Below are 22,400 nucleotides of genomic sequence, written 5' to 3'. Positions count from 1 at the left end.
AAGATAGAAGAAAAACAGAGCTTTAGAGACATGGGACAATATTAAGCACACCAAAATACATGTAATGGGAGTCTCAGAAAGAGATGAGAGAAGAGTGGAAAATATCTGAATAAATAATGACTGAAGATTCCCAAATCTGATGAATAGCATTAACCCACAGGCGCAAAAGCTCAATGAATTCCCATATCATAAATACAAAAAGAACTACACCTAGACACATTATAAAAAAACCGCTTAAAGGCAAAGACAGAGGGGTGCCTGGGTGGCTCAGTTGGTTAAATGTCTGACTTTGGCTCAGGTCATGATCTCACGGTTCATAAGTTCAAGCCCCACATCGGGCTCACTGCTGTCAGCACAGAGCCTGCTTCAGCTCCTCTGTCCCTCTCTCTCTCTCTGCCCCTCCCCTGCTGGTTCTCTCTCTCTCTCTCTCTCTTTCTCTCTCTCTCTCTCTCTGTCAAAATAAATAAACTTGTAAAAAAAGACAAAAACGAAGTAATCCTGAAGACAGCAAGAGGAAAACAACTCATCAAATACAGTACAAAACTATGAATGGCTGACTTCTCATTCAAAGGAGACTGGAGGCCCTGGAGGGAAAGCTGCAGAATACTCAAACAGAAAACAGATGTAAGCCAAGATCTCTTTATCTGGCAAAATTATTAATGAAAATGAAGGTGAAATAAACATATCCCTGGATATTACCCAAAGACCCTGATGGAATGTGTTGCTAACAGATATTCCCTGTATGAGTAAGTAAATGATGTTTTTTAGGCTAGAATTAAATTATACCAGGTGGTAACTTGAATCCACACGAAGACATGAGGAGCTCCAGAAATTGTGTAGGTGCGTAGATATAAAGACTTCATGTCTTTGTTTCTTGCTGTTTCTCCAGACCTGGCACAGTGCCTGGGACATAGGACGTACTCAGTGCATACTGAATCAGTGAATGCTATCCTGCCATATGCAATATATCCATCTAGGAGTTGTCTTAAATACTTTTCACAAGACAGGGTATAAGTAATTAAATTCATTAAAAACTATTACTCTTGAATAATACATGTTAGAGAGGGTGGGTTCAGGAGATAGGAGTTACTATGTACCTGATGGTCCAGGTACACAGGTGCATATCCAGTGAGAAGCAGTTGATATGTGATGGAAAAAACATTTGATCACCTGGCAAAGCTCTTTCCCTGACATGGACCTGATTCTTGTTGCTTTTCTCGATGCAGTCTGGGTCCTCTGTGTTACAGAAATCTTTCTTGGGAGAAAAAAAAATGTATGTGATGTGCTTAACACAGTGTTGGCAATGCGAGAACTCTGTGGAAATGTTATTAGGAATGATCTAATAAGGTCTTCTGGTCAGTCCTACCTTGAGCCCAATCGCATGACACCACATAATTCTTCCAGGAATTAGAAATACCCAGATGGTAAGACACATCCTCTATCTCCAACTCTTGGCTTGGAACTTCCTTAGGGAATACAAGTAGACCAGCAGTTTATGCGAACCTGGGGTGCTAATTCAGCCTGGACATTGGGCAGAAGACCGACTTTGCGTGGGCTTTGCTGCTCAGGGCAAGGACTAAGAAAACAACTAAGAAAAGCCTTTTCTTGAGGTTGGAACAGGGCCCAGAAGTATGTGAGCAGTTCGGTACGTTGGGCTGGCCTGAGTGACTGATGACACCCAAATATATACCCTCCTTCTTTCCACAGAGTACAGCGGCTTCTGTCTACACACAGGCAGCGAATCCCCAGAAGAGACACCTGGCTGAATGCCTGTGGAAAGCTTCTAAGCACCAGATTCCTGAAGAGATGCCTCTTTCAGGTGTCTTCTGATAAAAGACTTTTCAGTGGGAGGCCCAGGCTTGCCTCTGTGCAAGAACCAGAATTCTGAGGATGTTAGCTGCATTATTCCACTCAGGCTGCCATAACAAAGTACCTCACACTGGGGGTCTTAACCAACAGAAGCTTATTTTCCCACAATTCCGAAGGCCGGAAGTCCAAGGTCAAAGCGTTGGCAGGTTTTGTGTCTTCTGAGGACTCTTTTTTGGGGGGCACCTGGTGGCTCAGTCAGGTATGCATCCAACTCTTGGTTTTGGCTCAGGTCATGATCTCGCAGTTTGTGAGTTAGAGCCCCACATCAGGCTCCGTGCTGACAGTGTGGAGCCTGCTTGGGATTCTCTCTCTCCCTCTCTCTCTGCCTCTCTCTAAATCAATCAATCAATCAATCAATCAATCAATCTCAGGACTCTTTTTCTCCTTGGCTTTAGACAGCTTCTCCCTGTATCCTCACATGGCCTTCCCTCTGTACCCGTCTATGTCCGAATCTCCTGTTCTTGTAAGGACACCAGTCATGTTGGAGTAGGGGCCGCCATATGGCCTCGTTTTATCATAATTACCTCATTAAAGCTCTGTCTCCAAATACAGTCACATTGTGAGGCACTGGGAGTTAGGACTCCAACATACGGATTTGGGACATTGAAGTAAACAGAGGGGTCGATGCCACTTAAGGTTGTAACTTACCGGGCAAGACTAGAAGAGTGTACAAAAGAGGGTTTTTGAGGAGAAAAGGAGGATTATGTGCAGGAAATGTCCTAGAGGCTCTGCTTAATGAGACCTCACTGAAACCTCCTTAACCCTCACTTAAACAGCCACCTTACAAGGCAGTTTTTCATCTTCTTGTGTAGTGTCGTTTCCTTTTTGACTTTTCTGTCTTATTCTGATGGTGGTTGTTAAGTCTGCCAAAGAACATAACTTACACTTGTTCACTCCCATTTTGAAGTTTTCTCTTGCATTCACTGAACCGTGGTAAAAATGCACGTAAGCCTGTCTGCTGAGTCCTAATTTATTTCCCTGAAATGCAATGGGATACTCTTTAGCTTCTCCAAGTGATGGCGTGGTCCCGCCCGGATGTGATGGAGCTACAGTTTGGGACTGGCAGTTGTGCGAGGGGGAAGCCCGGGGTTGTGCTTGGGCGTGTGCTGGGGGCTGGGAGGGAGGGGGGAGAATTCTCTGCCGAGTTTTGTCTGATGTAGTGAACAGATCAGGCATCTGCCTTGTAAGTTGAGACCCCGAGCATTTAGTTGCTGCCTTAACCCTTAGTCCTACACAGACGCAAGTATGACATACCTGTGGGCCCAGCTACCTGATTTGCAGGGCCCGATGGGAGATAAGGGGCAGCAGAGTGTTACAGCAAACGTGAGGTCCTTCTGAGCGTGGGCCCTGGGGGACTGCCCCCATTACACGCCTGGGAAGCCAGCCCGTGTAAGGAGAAGGACTTTTCTTTTTTTTGTTGTTTTAATTTTTAAACTTTATTTAAATCCAAGTTAGTTAACATATAGTGTCATAATGATCTCGGGAGTAGAATTTAGTGATTCGTCACTTACATATAACCCGGTGCTCATCCCAACAAGTGCCCTCCTTAGTGCCCATCGTCCATTCAGCCCCAAACCCCTTCAGCAACATTCAGTTTATTCTCTGTATTTAAGAGTCTCTCATGCTTTGCCTCCCTCTGATTTTATCTTATTTTTCTTTCCCTTCCCCTGTGTTCATCTGTTGTTTCTTAAATTCCACATATGAGTGAAAACATATAATATTTCTCTTTCTCTGACTGACTTATTTCACTCAGCATAATACCCTCTAGTTCCATCCACGCTGTGGCAAATGGCAAGATTTCATTCTCTTTGATCCTGAGTATTATCGAGGAGGACCTTTCAGTTGATTATTATCCCCCTCCTAGATTAGAAGATCGTCTATCTTCACTTGGCGAATCTGCATCATTCACTTCAGGTTGCCATTAAACCTTTCTCAGCTGGATTTCTCAGAAGACGCCACACTTTCGGGAAAATCTGGCCTTTGGCTCCATGGTTACTACTCTTAGTTTGCTTGATGCTGGGGCGCTGGGGGTGAGGTTTGGATTCCTGATCATAGCTAACGCCCTTCCGTCTCCTTCTGCTGCCCGGCTCCTCCTCTCAGAGGTCCGCAGCTTGTCTAGGAGCAAAGTTGTAACATCACCGGGATTCTGTCACTCCTGCAGAAGAAGGGGGAGGAGCCCCGGACAAGACCCCTGAGGCTCGCAGGATGCCTGGTGTGTGTTTTCTGGTCATAGTGCCCTTCTGTTTCTTCTCTAGTCAAGGCTTCTTGGCTAAGGGGTTCTGAGTGAGGCAGGTGCCAGCCCTCCCCCGTCCCTGTGGACACTGCCTCTCTTGTCCTGGCCTCACATGGACCTCCCCGTGCTGTCAGTTCAGCCTGCTTCTCCTCCTGATCCCCTTGTCTGTTGGTTTCTGATCAATATGGGCAGTACACAGTTGCATTAGTCCCGGGGTTGCTCCCGGGGGCTTGTAGACACCGAGGGGTTTCATTCCATCGTACTCAGGCTCCCACGAGCTACACCAGAAGCGAAGCAGAACTATCTTCAGTCCTGGAGGAGGAGTGTAACCCCCAACCCTTTTCAGTGAACCACCAAGATACATCTTGATCCAAGGGGCACCCCCCTTCTTTCTGCGGAGTTAGGGAATATGGTGGGGGGTATGTGGTACCAGGGATATATGGCGTGTGCACAATGGTAAACCACCGCTTCAGGAGGAAATCCTCTGCTCTGCGTAACCCAGCTGCTGTCTCTGCTGTCTCCGAGACGACGTGGACTCTGAGGGGCCCAAGCAGATGGTTGGGGCAGTGAGGACCCGAGATCTGTAGGGGTCCCTGGGCCAGAAGTCAACACACCTGAGTTCTGGTCCCGTGAGGTAGGCAGAATAATAGTCGCCCGAAGATGTTCAATTCCCCAAACCTGTGAATGTTACCTCATGTGGCAAAAGCGTCTTTGCCTAGGTGATAAAGGGTTGTGAGATGCGAAGAGACGCCTGGGTTACCCAGGTGGGCCCAGTATAATCACAACTGTCTTTATAAGGGGCGGGGAGGTAGGAGGATCAGAGCCAGGGAAGGAGATAGGAAGAAGGAAGAAGTTGAAGCAGGGTTGTGGTTGCTGCCTGGAGTCACAAGCCAAAAAACATGGGTGGCCCCTACAAGTGGGAAAAGGCAAGGAAACAGGTTCTCCCCTAGAGCTTCCAGAAGAAATGCAGTTTGCCGACACCTTGATTTTACTGCAGTGGAACCCATTTGGACTTCTGACCTCTAGAATTGTGAGGTAATGCGTTTGAGGTTTTTTTTTTAATCACTAGGGTAGCTGTAACTTGTTACAGCAGAACAGGAAGGGACTATACCCTACGTTTGCCATTAGTGAGCTATTTGATTCTTGGGAAGGTAATTCCTTTTCCTCGGTCCCAGATACTGTATTTTAGGCACAAACATTTAATAGAAAATTTAAAGGAGCAGGATGCTCTTATTGATTGAAATCATACATGGAAGGTCAGTGTGAATCAGATGGGTGTAGCTTCTTGGCAAAGTTACGGACCCACTGGGTAGTGCAGACAGAAGGGCGTTGGGTCTCAGGCTATCTAGTGCTATTGACTTTCTCTGGTGGGGAGCCTAAGCACTCTGTGGACTCAATTGGTTGACAACCTTTGACACACACACATCAAACAAACAAACAAACAAACAAACATTGGAGGGGCGCCTGGGTGGCTCAGTTGCTTAAGCATCTGACTCTTGATTTTGGCTCAGGTCATGATCTCCTTGTTCATGGGTTCGAGTCCCGTGCTAGGCTCTGCTCTGAGAGCGCAGAGCCTGCTTGAGATTCTCTGTCTCCCTGTGTCTTTCTCAAAATAAATAAACATTAAAAACAAACTTATTGGAATTAAGTAGAATTTAAACTTACTGTTGATATTAGTAAGGCTTACACCTGTATTTTATCTTGGGTGTTATATACAACTCATAAGAATAGAGCTCTTGTTCAAAGCATTTCCAATTCTTCAAAGGTGCTCATTTTAAATCCCTACCCCTCCAGGAACTTAAGCAGGGAGATCGTGCCCATCCCTCTCCTATGAATAGCCATTAATGCAACACATCTAGAAAGAATCACACTAGTTTTTCGTTGTTACCGAAATGGACTTCTGTAGCCTGCCAGCATCCTCAAAGTGTTCTTGGGGAAGATCCTTTTTCCCTGGATGTTTCCTTTTGACTTTCTTCTGTTGCTCTTGGAGGCTAGCCAGGATCTCGTGCACCTCTCTGTGGCTCTTGGTTTCAGATGCTTAATGTTGGGGACATCCTAGGACGTTGTGCTCAGAAAATGGAATGGGTAGGCGTTTGGGTGGCTCAGTTGGTTGAACATCTGACTCTTGATTTCAGCTTAGGTCATGATCCCAGGGTCATGGGATCCAGCTCCATGCTGAGCATGGAGTCTGCTTAAGACTCTCTCCCCCTCTTCCCCTCTCCTCCTCTCTCTGAATAAAATAAAAATTAATAAAAATAAAAATTTAAAAATGGAAAGGGTAAGTAAGGAGAGAAGCAGAGACGTTTTCTTATTGGCACTAAAATGCTCTGGGAGGACACCAAGGGCAATATAAACACAGCCTGTGAAATCAAAGCATCATTTAAAAAATAAACAAGCTCAACAGGCTAGGATTACGACTCCCTTATGAAAAGCAACTTTAGGACTCAAAAAAACAAACACTAAATTGGAGGAGGGTTCTTGAATGTGAACTTGACTGTGCTGTACGGGGAAAATGTTCTACTTGGTCGCTTCATGAAGAAATACACAGAGCGAGATAAAAGGAGAATGTGTCACATAGAATATGTATTTTCTTAGTGTGGACGTAATGCCTATTAATCGGTGGAGGGCCTTGTTAAAATCGGGAACTCCTGCGTTCCTCCAGACGCAGCGATTCTGCTTCAGCAGGACTGGAGTGAAACACTCCTGGTGATTCTAAATGGACCGTCCCAGGCGGAGATTTTGACAGTCCCCAGCGACTGTATCTGAGCCACCCAAGTGCTCAGTCCAGAGATTAAAGTCCGCTCTTGGAAATTCGTTAGCCAGGACCCTCACGCATACTTCTTTTTGTTTCCCACGCTGCGTTCCTTCTAAAATATTTTATCAGGTGACTAAGTAGTCCGTCTAGTAAAAGCAAAAGTATCTGTTGTTGTTAGTGTTGTACAGTATCATGCTGGGTAATGGTAACTCGAAACACATTGCAGTCCAATCAACCATTAGATTATTCTTTCTGAAATTAATAAGCTTTCTGTTCTCTCTGCTCATTTAAAATCACTTGAAGAGTCAAAGGTTTACACATCAGAAGATGTGAGGTTGGGCCAGGAGAACCACTGAATTCGTTCACAACTCTTTTGAGTGTTCTAGGGGACTTCCTTTCTTAGGTCATAGTTCATAGGTCAGGCTCCCCGCCTCAGCCCTTTGCCTTATTCAGACCTCGGTGTACCGGGGCGAGCCTACCTTTCCAGGTCTGGGCTCTTCTCAGTCACTCTGGACATCAGCAGGACTCCGGCCTCTCGCATCCTGGAAATAAACCTCGTCACTGCAAGGAGAGGAGACCCGCCCACCCCTCCGCCTGCGTCCTCTGTGCTCTCCTGTCCGGCGGCTCTTTTCCCTCTGCACCTCCTCTTTCTGGTTTCCTGCATAATTGGCCTTCTAGGGGAGGAAAAAATAGTTGTCCCTGTGTTTGTGGCTGAGACCCCTATAATAAAGGTTAGCGAGAAAAACAGGTTTATTAACATGTAGACCTCAAGTATACGTGGGAGACACCTGGGGTATCTCTCCAGATACCATCCTAATAGGGAAATTGGGGAGGAGGTAGGCCCCTTAGGGGAGAGGAAGTGATTATCGGAAAGGATGAGGGGTTTTAGAAGAACAGATGGGAGTGTGACAGTTTGTGACAAAGTCTGGGTGTGTCCCCTGCTGTGATGAGAGCCACTCTTCCCGGTTGATGAAAACTCCCAGGGAAGGGATCTAGGACACTGAGTTCCTTTTGGAGAATCTGTTCGTAGGCAGATAAGAGGAGCTGAGAGAAAGCCTCTCCCTACATATGCTGTTTTTCAAGTGTCTAGGGCTTAAAATAATCAATATACCGAGGCGGCAGGTTTTGAGGGGCCGCGTCCTGAACTTCTGGTCCTATTTTGGGCAGCGTATTTCTGCTACCCTTCAGTCTTCGTCTCTAAGACGTGTGCTGGCCCGTGCGGGTGGGGGCATTTGGGTGTTACAGGTGGGACTGCTTGTGGGCAGGGCCCTGGCACTTGCCACTCCTTCATCTGAGCAGATGCAGCTCTGTGCGGATCACAGGCTGGGTCTGCGTCTCTCTGTCTTTCTGTGTGTGTGTGTCTCTCTCTCTCTCACACACACACACACACACACACACACACACTGCATAGCCCCTACTTTCCAGCCTGTTTTTATTATTTTTTTTCCATGTTTATTTATTTTGAGAGAGAGAGTGCTGGGGGGGGGGGAGGCGTGGAGAGAGCGAGGGAGAAAGACCCAAGCAGGTTCCGTGCTGTCTGCACAGAACCTGACGTGGGGATCCATCTCACAAACCGTGAGATCACGACCTGAGCCAAAATCAGGAGTCAGAGGCTTAACCAGCGGAGCCCCCGGGCGCCCCTCCAGCCTGCTCTGTACTTCCCTCTGCAGCTCTCCCTACATGTCCACTCTGGTTGTGGCCTCTCAGCACCTTCCTGGTGGGAAGGAAATTCCATTCTTTCCCAAGGATGGTGCTTCCTGGGCAGTCCTCTCAGAAGAGGGTGCCTTCTGTTCCCCACCTGGGGTCTGGGGATGGGAACTGGGCTTCCCCATCTTCTTCATTGCTGCTTCTAGAGCATTACCTAGTCCTTTTTTTTTTTTTTAAGTTTATTCATTTTTGAGAGAGACAGAATGTGAGTGGGGGAGGGGAAGAGAGAGAGGGAGACACAGAATCTGAAGCAGGCTCCAGGCTCCGAGCTGTCAGCCCAGAGCCCGATATGGGGCTTGAACTCCTGAACTGCGAGATCATGAGTCCAAGTCGGACACTTAACCGACTGAGCCACCCAGGCGCCCCTACCTAGTCCTTTTTTAAAGAAAAAGCAAAACCCTTTTCTCTGTAACCTCTAGTTTTGGTATGTGATAAGGAGGTTTCGAGATACGGAGTGGCTCATTCAAGAATTAGAACTCTCCTCTTCATTGCTATCTTTTGCAAAGACCTCAATTCAATAAATACGCTTTGCGGCCCTGCCAGACTGACTCTCCTCTCGTGTGTGTGCTCGTGCTCCCCTGAGGCTGCTGCTTCACACTGTCCTCCTCCTCCTGCCCAGCTGTCCTCTCCCTTGGGACCTGCTTTGCAGTCCAGGTCCACATCTACTCCCGAGGTCCTGCAGTGTCTGTAAAGACAGCCTGGCAGTACACTGTCCCCATGATCCCGACCTCCTTGCCTCCTTCACATCTGCCCCACCTGCGGGGTCCTGTGATCTCCTACCCTTCTCCACCTTTGAGACCTTCAACCACACCCTGCGGTTTTATCAGTCAGGCTCTCAGGCTTAATGCACTTGGTCTTTGGCCTCACAGAAAATGCCGGGGCCCAGGTTGTTCCGATTTCTTGTGACACGTTAGCTTGCAGTCTGGACTTGCTGCCTTTCGTGCTCAGCCCGAACCCCTGATTGATCATTGCAATGACTCTTACCAGACACATGCCTTGCACCTGTCCTGGGGAGCCCCCGCCCACTCACACCCCAGCCCTGGACTCCGCTGCAGCCTGCTTTCACTCTTACTGGATTTGTCAATTCTGCCTGTATGCTCCAACACTTAATTACACACCCAGTTGTGCAAGGTATGTGAACATACAAATATGATAAAAGTCCTTGCCACAAACAGATGAAACTATTACTGGAGAAAATCTCTGGATTTTTGTCAAAGGGAATCCTTGTTTCTCTGTTTCTTTAGTCTCTTTCTTGTGTTAAGAATTCTTAGGGCACCTGGGTGGCTCAGTCGGTTAAGCGTCCAACTCTTGAGTTCAGCTCAGGTCATGACCTCATGGTTAATGTGGGTTCATGGGTTCGAGCCTCTGAGCCATTAGCGTGGAACTCTTTCTCTCTACCTCTCTCTGCCTCTTCCTCGCTTGCGTGTGGGTGGGCATTCTCTCTCTCTCTCAAATAAACTAAAAAAAAATTCTTTCTCATTGGACTTGATTCCTTTTGCAGTCCTCTTATTGACCTTGAAGAGCTCTCCATGCAAAGACAGAAGCCGCTGATAAAAAGCCTTCTCCTCCTCAGAGAGAGCTCATTCATTCATTCATTTTTTCACTCATTCATTTGTTCGCTCCCCAGATAATTGTTGGGCACCTCCTTTGTGCCAGGCGTGTCCTTGTGATGAGGGATACAGGGATGAACAAGACGGACAAGGTCCCTGCCCTCATGTAGCTTATGTGGTAGTGTGAGAAAATAGACAAGAAAGAGAGGGAGGAGGAAGGAAAGAAAAAGAAAAAGAATCAGAGTTGTAGGCGCTAAGAATAATATGGTAGATGGCATGACCCAGTGGCTCTAGATTGGTGGCTGGAGGAGGGGGGAGGGAGGGGTACGGGTCTCAGGTTACACATGGAACCAGTTGAGAAACCACAAATGCTAATTGTAGTAGGAGGGGCACGTAGGCAAGAGGGGCTATGTGCTCAGAGTGTAAACTTAAGATCAGACCAAACAAAACCTAATTAGCAGTGCAGTTGCATGCACCCCACTATTAAAAAAAGGAACACCTTAATTCCCTTATTCTTAGCTCCATTGGAATGGACTATTCAGAATTCTAGTCACCTGTGGAGCAAAACAGCTTTGCAGCAAACACCCAGACACTGACAAATGTTAACTGCCAGGTGGCCTAGTCAGTTCCGATAGAATTTCTTTCCAAGGCAAGAAATGTGCCACCTTTCCTGGGCAGGAATCCTACCACCCTCTTCTTGCTCTCCGAGTAGGAGAGAAGAAGAAGGCAAGCCAAACCAATCAGACCCAAGCCGAGAAGCCAAACCCAAGCCCAACATCTCACTTCCCCCTAAACAGAAGTAACTCCCGTTTCTCACAACTCTAGCAATGAGAGAAGGGATGGCCATCAGATACGCTGTCCTGACATTCTGCGCCATTTGGAGCAAAAGGGGCAGAGGAGAGGTTTTAAAAAGATGGGGCACCTGGGCGGCTCAGTTGGTTTGGTGTCTGACTCTTGATTTTTGACTCTGGTCATGATCTCACGGTTCATGGGATCGAGCCCTGAGTTGGGCTCTGTGCTGAGACTGCGGAGCCTGCTTAGGATTCTCTCTCCCTCTTTCTCTGCCCCTCCCCTGCTCAAACTCTCCCCCACCCCCAAAATTAATAAAAAGTAGGCTCAAAGAACGACACATTTCCTCCTTGATTGTTGAGAACAGCCTTGCGATTAAAATACTAAAAATACACCAGCTCTAAATTGTTTGACCAACCCACCTGCTATGGACTAAACTCACTCCCGAATGTAAATGTTGAAACCTCAGCCTCCTCGTGTGACTATATTGGAGGTTTAAGGGACTTGCAGGAGGTGACTGAGAGTAAATGAATTCATAAGGGTGAAGCCCTGATCTGTTACAACTGGTTTCCTTACAGGAAGAGGAAGAGGCCGAGATCTCTCTCTCTCTCTCTCTGTCTTCCGAGGACACCCTGAGAAGGCAGCTACCTGTAAGTCAGGAAGAACGCTGTCACTAGAATCCGATCATGCTGGCACCTTGAAATTGGACTTCCAGCCTCCAGAACGGTGAGAAACTAAATTTCTGTTGTTTAAGCTACCCGTGACGCTGTGTTCTGGCAGCCCAAACAGACTAAGATATCACCTTACCTCTAGCTGGCCCAGAGAGGGTGCAGTAAAATGAGTGCAACATGACCTCACCACCCCCACTTCCCCACCCTGGACCCAGTGTTGGAAAAGTAGCTAATAAGATTGTGGTAACTCAAGGATTTAGGGTAGAATAAAAACAAAAATTCTCAGGGCACCTGGATGACTTAGTTGGTTGAACGTCCGCTTTGGCTCAGGTCATGATCTCTTGGTTCGTGAGTTTGAGCCCCACGTTGGGCTCTGCGCTGCCGGTGCGGAGCCTGCTTGGGATTCTTTCTCTTTCCCTCTCTCTCTGCCCCTCCCTGCTTGCACTTGCTAGCTTTGTCCGTCTCAGAATAAATAAGCTTAAAATAAATTCTCTCTCTTTTTTTAAGGTTTATTTATTTTGAGAGAGAGAGCAGGGGAGGGGCAGAGAGACAGAGAATCCCAGTCAGGTTCTGCACTGTCCATGTGAACCCAGACATGGGGCTTGAACCGAACTCACTGTGAGAAGTAAGTGAGATGATTCGTTTTCAGAAATACCAAATAAAAGCTGTGCTGTCTAATTAACATTGGTTTGTAACCTACTGGAAATATGTATGGAACCACTCCCACCCCATCCCCACCGTGGAGTCCCAAACCCTTAGACACTTTCCTTCCTGGTTCTTCTCCTCTCTCCATTTCATGGGTTTATTTTTCACAGGCTTTGCAATGAGCATGGGCCAAAGAACTGAAAGTCTCTGCGTCACCTCAGGGAAGGTACATTTGTTCCAATCAGACTACTATTTGGCCTTAATGTGGGCATAGGTAACTTCCGGGTAAGGCTGTAACCTCTGTAGTATCAGCCAATGAGCCAGGGGAGGAACTTGTGTGCTAGGAGCCAATGAGGAACCAGGGGAGGGGTTTGCGTGTTAGGAGCCAATGAGGAAGCAGAGGAGGGACTTGCATGCTGGGAGATAAATTGTCTGCTGTAACTGCTCCGAGTCAGACACCCGCTCTTGCAAGATCATTGACTAAAACCTCGCTTTCTTGTGCTCTGAGTCTCCGTGTCTCTCCTTTGACTGGGTCAGTGGGCTTATTTCTCACACTCACAAACCGTGAGATCATGACTAGAGTTGAAATCAAGAGTTGGATGCTTAACCCACTGAGACACCTGGGCATCCCCAAAATTTTCTGTTTTTTATAACTTGGAATATATGTATTTTTTAAACCAAAAGTTTATTAATATATATTTTTTACATTTAAATTCAAGTGAATTAATATACAGAGTAGTCTTGGGTTCAGGAGTAGAACCCAAGTTTATTCATATTTTTAAATGCATAATTTTTTCATTTATAGCAGGCCATTGGAAATGTTTGCTGAGTGAATAAATGAACATTTGAGAAGGATACCATTGACCCCATAATAGAAAAGACCTATACTTCTACATTTTTGCCTTAGCATTGAGATTTAGCTTTATGTTTGACCAAGACTGGGCCTAGATCCAGTGGGTGTGTGCCAGTGACACCCTCACTAAAAACGCCAGCACAGGGGCGCCTGGGTGGCGCAGTCGGTTAAGCGTCCGACTTCAGCCAGGTCATGATCTCGCGGTCCGTGAGTTTGAGTCCCGCGTCAGGCTCTGGGCTGATGGCCTGGAGCCTGTTTCCGATTCTGTGTCTCCCTCTCTCTCTGCCCCTCCCCCGCTCATGCTCTGTCACTCTCTGTCCCAAAAATAAAATAAAAAACGTTGAAAAAAAAATTAAAAAAAAAAAGCGCCAGCACAACATCGAGGGTGTAGGGTGACTTTAGGGGACTCGAGGCACATTTGTCTTTATGGGACCCTTTCTCCAAAGAAAAATTAGAAATCCTATTTTACAGCGTCATGTTTTTTTTTTCTGATTTTAAAGAAAATGAACATGAAAACATTTTTGTGAGCTGTGAGAGTGTCGTGGGTCCTCGGCACTGCTCCTCTATGCCTTGACGGGCTTGGGCCATGTGACGGGGGTCTGAGCCCTGCTCCCATCACTTCCTGGCTGTGAGATTTGGGGACAATCACATGGTATCATCATCTATAAACTGAGATGGATGAAGGTTTCACAAGAAGGGGGAAAGTCTTCCTTGTTAGCAGGAGATTTGGTTGGGGGTACTCAGGTGTCTTAGGATGGAATGTGCTGGAAGGGTACTGCCTTGTCTTGCAAGGGTGCTGGGTGAGTGGAAGCTGAAGGCAGACTCTGTGCCCCCCACCGAGAAATTTTGGGGCCACAGGTCAAGGGCAGAAATGTCAAAGGGAGAATCCTGTGAAGAGGCATCTCTTCTCCTTTGGATGTCTTCAGTGATCTTTCCGTTTTTCTGTAAAGTTTTCTGGGAGTTCAATCTATTTGGGCAAAGCTGAAGGTGCTGCGTCCTGCTTGGAGGTGGGTTGGGTCTGGAGCAGAAGCAGCTGCCCCAACTTATGGTGCTTGAAACTCCGCACACCCTGCTGCCTCTTCACATGGGCAGCCCCTGGGCAGGGTGTCAAGCGCCATGCGGGCCTCATTTGCATCCGTCTATCCCAGGATTGATGCACTGACCGAAGATTATCAGGACAGTGGTTCTCAACTAGGCGTGGCTTTATTCCTCCTCCTCCTCCTCTGCACATTTGGCAATGTCTGGAGACAATTTTTGCTGTTGTAACTGCAGGGAAGGGTGCCACTGGTGTCCAGTGCGTGGAGGCTGGACTGCTGCCAGACGTCCTTCCGTGCACAGGAGGGCCCCGAAACAGGGATCACCTGGCTCAGGGCGTCCATAGTGCCTGGCTTGAAAAACCCTGATATACAGCCCTTCCACTAAGGGGTGCCCGGGAATAAAAGCTCCCAAGCAATCTTTATAGCACATTGTGAGGTCAGCCAATTGTATCAGGATTATTATTTTTTAAATAATTTATGAACTTCTTCCTCTCCACTGCCTGGCCTGAACTAACATCTAACTAAGTTCACCATATAACCTGCTAAATAAGTTCCGTTTATTCTCAGGACTAAGAAGCAAATGTGACTTTCCGTTCACAGTAACCAAGCAAGTTAGGCAGCCGAGATTTCTGTCCAGAGGTAAAGTACCAATGCCCTCTGCTGGAAAAGTTTATAACTGCTGCTTTGTGCGCAGGACAAGAATGAGTTGACGCCTGTTATTCTTTTTTTAAAAATTTTTAAAAATTTTTGAGAGCGAGAGACAGAGTGTGAGAGGGGGAGGGGCAGAGAGAGGGAGACACAGAATCCGAAGCAGGCTCCAGGCTCTGAGCTGTCAGCACAGAGCCCAACGTGGGGCTCGAGCCCACAAGCTGTGAGATCATGACCTGAGCCAAAGTCGGACATTCAACCGACTGAGCCACCCAGGTGCCCCTGATGCCTCTCATTCTAACTGAGCAAGCGTCTGGGGCCACTGACCTTGTTTTGAACTTGTGATTGCCTAAAAGGGTGGGGTTTACATTGGTTTATAGGATCCATTCGTTTCTTATATCATACCCAAAAGTTTAGACATTATTTGATAATGATCAAATATTCCTCATCCTTCTGTATAAGCACAGAATTAACTCATGAAACAGTGTCAGAGTTTAATGATAGAAATAACAGAAGCAGATCCCAGGGTGCTTCTTAAAATTTTTTAAAAATTATAGAAAATTTGGAAAAAATATATAAAATAGAGAAAAGTAAGAAGAGGAAAAATTTTGGCAGTCCCACTTCCAGAAAAAAAATTTTTACATTTTGGAATATTTTCTTCCAGTTCCAGTTTCTAGGAATATAATGACCTTTTATTTATTTTATTTATTTAAAAAAATTTAATACTTATTTTTGAGAGAAAGAGATAGAGTGTGAATGGGGGAGGGGCAGTGAGAGAGGGACACACAGAATCCGAAGCAGGCTCCAGGCTGTGAGCTGTCAGCACAGAGCCCAACATGGGGCTTGAACCCATGAACCGTGAGATCATGACCTCAGCCGAAGTCGGAGGTTCAACCAACTGAGCCACCCAGGTGCCCCATAATGACCTTTTAAAAAGTTATTTTTATTTTTTTTAAGTTCATTTATTTATTTTGAGAGAGACAGAGAAAGAGGGAGAGAGCGAGAATCCCAAGCAGGTTCCACGCTGTTAGTGCAGAGCCTGATGCGGGACTTGATCCCATGAACTGTGAGATTGTGACCTGAGCCAAGATCAAGAGTCAGATGCTCAACCGACTGAGCCACCCAGGTGCCCCCAGAATTATTTTTATTGTTTGCTTTGCCTAATTGTTACATGCTATAGATCCAAATGTGTGTCCTTCTTCCCCCTCTGACTACATCATAACTGTTTCCATGTTATAATGAGTATATATTGTTCCTGTGGGGGACATGCAGACATGTCACCTAGATTCCGTTTCTGGGGAAGGATGTGCTGTCCCAACTTCTGCCTTTGGCCGCCACCCTGCAGAGGGTACCTTGGCTATGAGTAGTCACCTGGACCAGGTTCATGCCCTTCCCACCACAGCCTGCACCCAGGGACCAGCAGAGACAGGTGTGATGGTTCCTGCCATTCTGGCCCAGGGGGAAGAACGCTGGTGGCTGTGCTGGCTGCGGAGCTTACCAGGTCAGCTGCCCCTGGACTTCTGCCTCTGCCTGTTCCTGCTTGTCTCCCACAGCTGTTCATCTCAAGGCTCTTCCTGAATACCTTGTGCACACGACATTCCCCTCACAGTCTGCCTCCCACAGAGCATATCCTGGGTGCCTGTGACTATTCTAATTTTTTGAATGTGGTACTATGTACACGTGTTTAAAAACGGCAACACATGTGAACAGTACAAAAGGGTACGCAGTGCAAAAGTGAGTCTCTCTCTCACCCTGACCCCAGTCCCCCTCCCCGCGGGTGTTCTCCCCAGAGGCAAACACCATTATCCGTTTTGAGTGTACCTTTCCAGGGCTGGGCTGTACATATACAAACACAGATACCGTGAGGGTTAATTTTATGTGTCCACCCGACTGGACCACAGGATGCCCAAGTAGCTGGTTAAACATTAATTCTGGAGGGCGGCTGTGAGGGTTCCGGGAAGACCTCAGCATTTGAACTGGTAGACTGAGTAAAGTGAACTGCCCTCCCCAGATGGGCGGAACTCATCCAATCAGTTGAGGGCGTGAGCGGAACAAAAAGCAGGAGGCAGGGAAGGTTCTCTCACGTCCTGCGTGACTGCAGGAACCCGGACAGTCCGTCTTCTCCTGCCCTGAGAAGCTCCTGCTTCAGGCCTTCGGACGTGGCTCTCCGGCCGTGAACTTCATCACCAGCTCTAGGCCTGCCGGCTCCTCAGTTTGCCCACTGCAGACGGTGGGACCCCCTCAGATGCCACAAGGGCATGAGCCAGTTCCTCATGATTCATCTCTTTCTAAAGATCTCTGTCTGTCCAACTGTCCTACTCGTTCTGGTTCTCAGAGAACCCTAATGACGCTGCGTTATCACTGTAAAAAAAAAAGAACTTTTTATTTTGAAAATAATTTCAGATTTACCTGAGAGTTTCAAAGATAGCGCGGGGCTCCTTCCAGCAGCTTCCTCTCATGTTCACATCTTACACCACCACATCCACCACAGCTGGGACATTAACAGGGATGTATACTGTTGGCCCAACTACAGATCAAAGCCCGATGACGCCAGTTTTCTACTCCTGTCCTTGTCCTGGGCGACGCGGGTTCCACTTTGCGCCCACCAGACTTTGTAGCTTTCGTTCTCCCTTCCGGCAGAGGTCCTGGAATGACCACACTTGTGGTGGACTCCAGCCAGTTCTGCTCCTTATATTCTGTTCCAGCATAAATAACACCCTGGCTCACCGTTGTTCATAAAGCTTTTTCTGAATTTCTCATTCTTTCCTGAGGGTGCAGGGGGTGGCCATTTTCTAAAGTTTCATGTCACACTAAATTTCTCTGACCCCAAGAGCACATCAATGCACCCTTTGCACTGCCCTTTGGTCAGCAGTGATGACCTAAACAGATTCACGCTGCTCCGATGCCTTCTGGCCTCTCAGGACAGCATTCCACATGTCAGTGATGTCCAATGTCAGACATAGGAGTTTCAATGAATCTCTTGGACACATCCCTCCAGAGGCTTCTGTTCTCCTTCGGTTGGGGCTGGTTCCTCTCCAGGCCTCCTGCCCGGCCGTCACATTGGGACTCCCCTTTGCTGTCATTCTTAGATCTCCCTTGGCCCCTCTCCTACGTTGGTATCTTAGCCTGGGCTTCCTGTAGAAAGCAGTGCCCAAGCCCCAGCTTGGCAAGCAGGTGATTTACTTTGGAAAGTAATCCTGGGAGGAGGGGTAGAGGCATGAAACAGAGGAGGGAAGGTATGAAGTATGTTGTTGTGAGATCAAAGAAAGCACGTATATTAGTCTCTGCCCTTGTTCCTGGCGCATAGCTCCCGAGACCCTTGTAATTTCCCGATAACAGCACTAGGAGCGTCTTTTGTTCTAATATTTAGTGTTAGAGCCTGGTTCCTGACACAGAGCTCCTAAATCCCCTGGAATGTCCTGGATGATAGCAGTGTATTTTGTTTGCATGAGGCCACTCTGGGGTTCACTTCAAAATAGTCTGCGGATGGGGGTAGTGAGTATGGGACAGAGCATACAAGCTTGGCCGTGGATATGTTATCCATTGATAATTGTTATAAAGATATTTTTAATGTTTATTTTTGAGAGAGAGAGAGAGAGAGAGAGAGAGAGAGAGAGAGAGAGAGACAGAATCTGAAGCAGACTCCAGGCTCTGAGTTCTCAGCACACAGTCCCATGCAGGGCTCAAACCCACAAACTGTGAGATCATGATCTGAGCCAAAGTCGGACGTTTAACCGACTGAGCCACCTCGGTGCCCCGATAATTGTTAGAAATCTGGGTAATAACTGTTAAAGCTGAGTACGTGGTAGTGTGTGACACTTTTCTCTCAACTTTTCCATGTGTTTGAGATTGTTCATAATTAAAAACCTTTTTAAAAAGTGTGCCCTTCCTGGTTAGATTCACATATCTGGTGGTAGGGAAAGTGGAGGAGGGCATGTGGACCTTGACATTATTGACATGAGTGGTGGGGACTTCAGACGTCTCCAAGTGCTTCCCTATGCCATCATCATGTTAAGACGGTGCATGTGAGGGGAGAAATAAACAGTCCATCAAGGAAACTGGATGCCTGCTTTCAACACTTGCTAGTTCTAGACTTTTCCAAGGCAGACCTGTCATTCATGGTGAGACTGTGTCGCCCCTAAGGACTAAGTCCTGGTGATCATTTCACCCACAAGGTCTCCATGATTTATTTTAAAAAGAAACAGAATCAAACCTGAAATATGTCTTTAAGGAAATGGAGGAGCATGATGCTGGAGGGTGAGCCATTCATTAAAGCCTGGACATTTGTCTAAGTTCTCTGCACGTGCCCTGGGGCGGCTGTCAATGCAGGAGGGGTATCTCAGTGGGCCTACCTGAGCTCTTTCCTGCTGCAAAGATGGATGGTTTCTAAGTGGAACCTCTTCTCACAGTAACCAGGCATGATATTGAGTAAAATAGCGGTCAGAAAGAACATCACCAGGTCCCTAATGAGAAGCAGTTGACAAAAGAATTATTCTAATGTTCATCAAAAAGCCAATAAATGTCAAGGAAGGGACTGGAGAGGAGCAGCTCATAAATTCTTTCTCGAGGGACCTCTGGAGGGGACTTTGGGGACAACACCCCTGCTCTGCCTTTTTCCTGAACATTGCTAAAGAAACTTCCAGAGAGCTTGGAACATTTATGGGGGCTTACCCTCATTGTTTCGAGGGGATGTCAATAGGGAGGCCATCCCACTCTTAGTCAGAGGATCCTGCTTTTGGTACCAGTACTGGGTAGGTGTGTTCCTCTTCAGTCATGTAGACACCGTGTGTGTGATGTCACAACCTGTGAGGTAACTGAGAACTGAGATCCCTTCCAGCTTGAAAAGTCAAAGCTTTATGCGGATGATCCTATCAAAATGGATTTCTCCTCTTGATTCCTATAATCGGCGTTGCCAATGGAGCTCATTCAGCAGCCTCCCCCATTGCTTCATTGTAACGTGTTCTGTTGCTAAATCTTGGTCTCACTTTTTTGTTAGGGGAAGGGGACGCTCACTGAGAGGCCAGTGTCAATCTGCCTCTTGACTTAGTTCAGTATTCTCCCAAAGGCAGACCCTGAATCAAGGACTTATGTGAAGGTTGTTTGTTTGGAAAGTGATGGCAGGATCCCAAGTGAGGGTGTGGGACAAGGGAAGGCAGGGAAGGAGAGAGCTAGTAAAGTCTTCGTGAACCGACGGGTCGGTGCTATGGATGATGGGGTTCAGCCCTGCCGGGCCCTTCTGAGAAAACACAGACCCATATCTCAGCGTTGTTTCCTCAGTCAACTGGGGGGGGGGGGTGGCATTTATCCATAGGCTCCTGTCTCCTGCTGCTCCAGGGGTGTCCCTGGTTGGCCTACTGAAGGCCGAGCCAGCTGGTGGAATGCCAAAAATCACTCCCAGAGAGGCAGAGAGAAGTGCCTGAGGGTGTGTCTTAGCTCAGGCCGCTATAACAAAAGACCACAGACTGGGGGGCCTAAGGGAAGAGATTCATTTCCTTACAGTTCTGGGGGCTGACAGTCCACAATCAGGTGTCGGCAGGTTTGATTTCTCTGGAGGTCTCTATCTGCTGCTGGCGGGCGACTGCCTTCTTGCTGTATCTACGTATGGCTTTTCCTCTGTGCGTGCACATCCCTGGTATGTCTCTCTCGTCTCCTAAGGACACTGGTCTTACGGGAGTAGGGTTCCATCCCAGCGACCTCCTTTAACCTTACTCTTCAGAGGCCCTTCCTCCAAATGCAGTCGCGTTGGGGAGCAGGCCTTCAACAGAGGAAGTTGGTGGGAACAGAATTCAGTCCATGACAGGGGGAAGCGCTTACCTGTGGAAACTGCCCACTGCACCTGCAGGCGTAATGGGGGTGGGACAGGGGGATGTGGAGTTATGGGGCAAGTGGTCAACAGTATTGCTACGCATACATTAATTGAACCCTCCTAACCAGTTAGGAGCTGGGTGTTACTGTCACCCCTCATAACCACCAAGACCTTCAGACTCAAAAAGGTTGAACAGCTAGTGATAGGGGTGAGCTCAGAGGTAACTCAGCTCTCTGATTCTCGTCCCGTGATAACTGTTTCGTATTTGAATGCTAACGTGTTCATGATTTAGACTAAGTTCATGGAGGGTCACAATTGTCTTATGCTTAGAATAAAACAAACCCATCCCATAGTGCCTAGCATAGGACTTTGCAATTAAGTGGACACTTCATAAATACAAGCATTGATGTTTTAAAAATCACATCTTGCCTGTTTCTTTTGGAAATAGATCCAGAAAAAAAAGAAAATCAATGAAACTAAAAGGAAGTTAAATCTGTTTTCATGGGAACGTGGTAACCTTGGAGAGAATGGTCACACCCACACTGAGGAGGGGTGTGATGGTCCTTGTGTGGTGTGGGGAGGGGGAGGGGCACAACCATTGAGCCTGGCAACTGTCCACCCCCACTGGAATGGGGAGGGGTTGCTGATACAGGAACTGAGGGGCCTTGGGGAAACGTCATTGGTAAAAACTGGACAGACTGGCTATCTTAAAGGATAATTATCAAATGATCAGAGTAAAAACTTCGACGACAGTAACAAATGAGACAATTTTGGCTTAAGGTTCAAATCAGCATATTAACCAATCTGATAGATTCTATCAAGTGCCGATCTATTAGATATCTTCACCCCTTGCCAACCAACCACATATGGTATATGCCTCTCTGGAATGTTTTATCACCAGAAGTGTTAGCATTTGGAGACTAAAACATGCTTCAGCAATGCCTTTAAAGAAAGAAAACAGGCTTTACAGAACCCCTGGGACTGATTGCATCGAAGCAGAGCAACACGACGCCCGAGTACCGACCTACATTTACAAAGAGATGCTTACCGGCTTTGCCGGATCTACAAAGAAAACAGTGATTTAGTTCGTGTTCTGCTCAGTTATTTCACTTCCCAAAACTGATGGAGAAAATGTGAACTGAGGATTTTTTAAAGATCCTACATGTATCATGTAGCCTGTGCGGGGGAACTGTACCCCTGGTAACATTTAACTAGACCTAGCAGATCTTCCTGAAGGCCTGCTCTGTGCTGAGCAGTGCCTAGCCTCTGAGGATCCAAATGCCCAGTAAAGACTAACTGTGCTCCTGCAGGAATGCACACCTTTGCGGGGCGGGGGGGGGGGGGGGGGGCGGGAAGTAGGGAGGTGGGGGGGTTGGAGAGGGTGGGACACTCGACTAGGAATTAACAAGAAATAATTTAGGGGTGCTTGCGTGGCTCAATCGGTTAAGTGTCCAGCTTCAGCTCAGGTCACGATCTCACAGTTCGTGGGTTTGAGCCCCACATGGGGCTCTGTGCTGACAGCTCAGAGCCTAGAGCCTGCCTTGGATTGTGGCTCCCTCTCTCTCTGCCCCCCCCACCCCATGCACTAGAGCTCTCAAAAATAAACATTAAAAAAAAAAGAAGAAGAAATAACTTAACGTGGTTCCCACCCAACAGAAGTTATCTGCTGAGTGATGCAGTGTAGTGGGCACCTAACAGTAAGAGAGGGGCAGGAGAGTCGCATGGTGTGGCAGTCACAAGCCTGTGGCCCCACAACTGGACCCACTGCATTTCACAACCCAGGTGCCCTGTATGGGACACATGATACAGAGAGGTCTTTGAAATTCTCAGACCACAT

General features: G+C 47.3%; 1 protein-coding gene and 1 long non-coding RNA gene across 5 annotated transcripts in view; one reads left to right on the top strand and one right to left on the bottom strand.

Moving 5' to 3' along the window:
- LOC109501318 overlaps positions 1-22,400 on the top strand; it is a 72,541-nt gene that overhangs the window by 27,865 nt on the left and 22,276 nt on the right. Inside the window, exons 6-7 of the long non-coding RNA XR_002743653.2 lie at positions 1,708-5,137; positions 11,482-11,629. This is a non-coding gene — a long non-coding RNA (uncharacterized LOC109501318). The remainder of the gene's footprint in view (positions 1-1,707; positions 5,138-11,481; positions 11,630-22,400) is intronic.
- ECHDC3 (enoyl-CoA hydratase domain containing 3) overlaps positions 15,872-22,400 on the bottom strand; it is a 32,602-nt gene continuing 26,073 nt past the window's right edge. Inside the window, exons 6-7 of one of the 4 annotated variants that reach the window (XM_023256331.2) lie at positions 19,110-19,220; positions 15,872-17,118 (exon numbers count right to left, since the gene is read on the bottom strand). In XM_023256331.2, coding sequence (XP_023112099.1) covers positions 17,073-17,118; positions 19,110-19,220 — 157 coding nt within the window. In that variant the 3' untranslated portion in view covers positions 15,872-17,072. Of the gene's footprint in view, positions 17,119-19,109; positions 19,221-20,220; positions 20,594-22,400 lie in introns of those variants that run through there. The other 3 variants (XM_023256333.2, XM_023256332.2, XM_023256334.2) reach the window with 3 other exon arrangements.

Source organism: Felis catus, chromosome B4, assembly GCF_018350175.1.
Source record: "Felis catus isolate Fca126 chromosome B4, F.catus_Fca126_mat1.0, whole genome shotgun sequence".
NCBI lineage: Eukaryota > Metazoa > Chordata > Mammalia > Carnivora > Felidae > Felis > Felis catus.
Note: the sequence above shows the minus strand (reverse complement) of the source record. Positions and strands in the feature narration are given on the sequence as shown.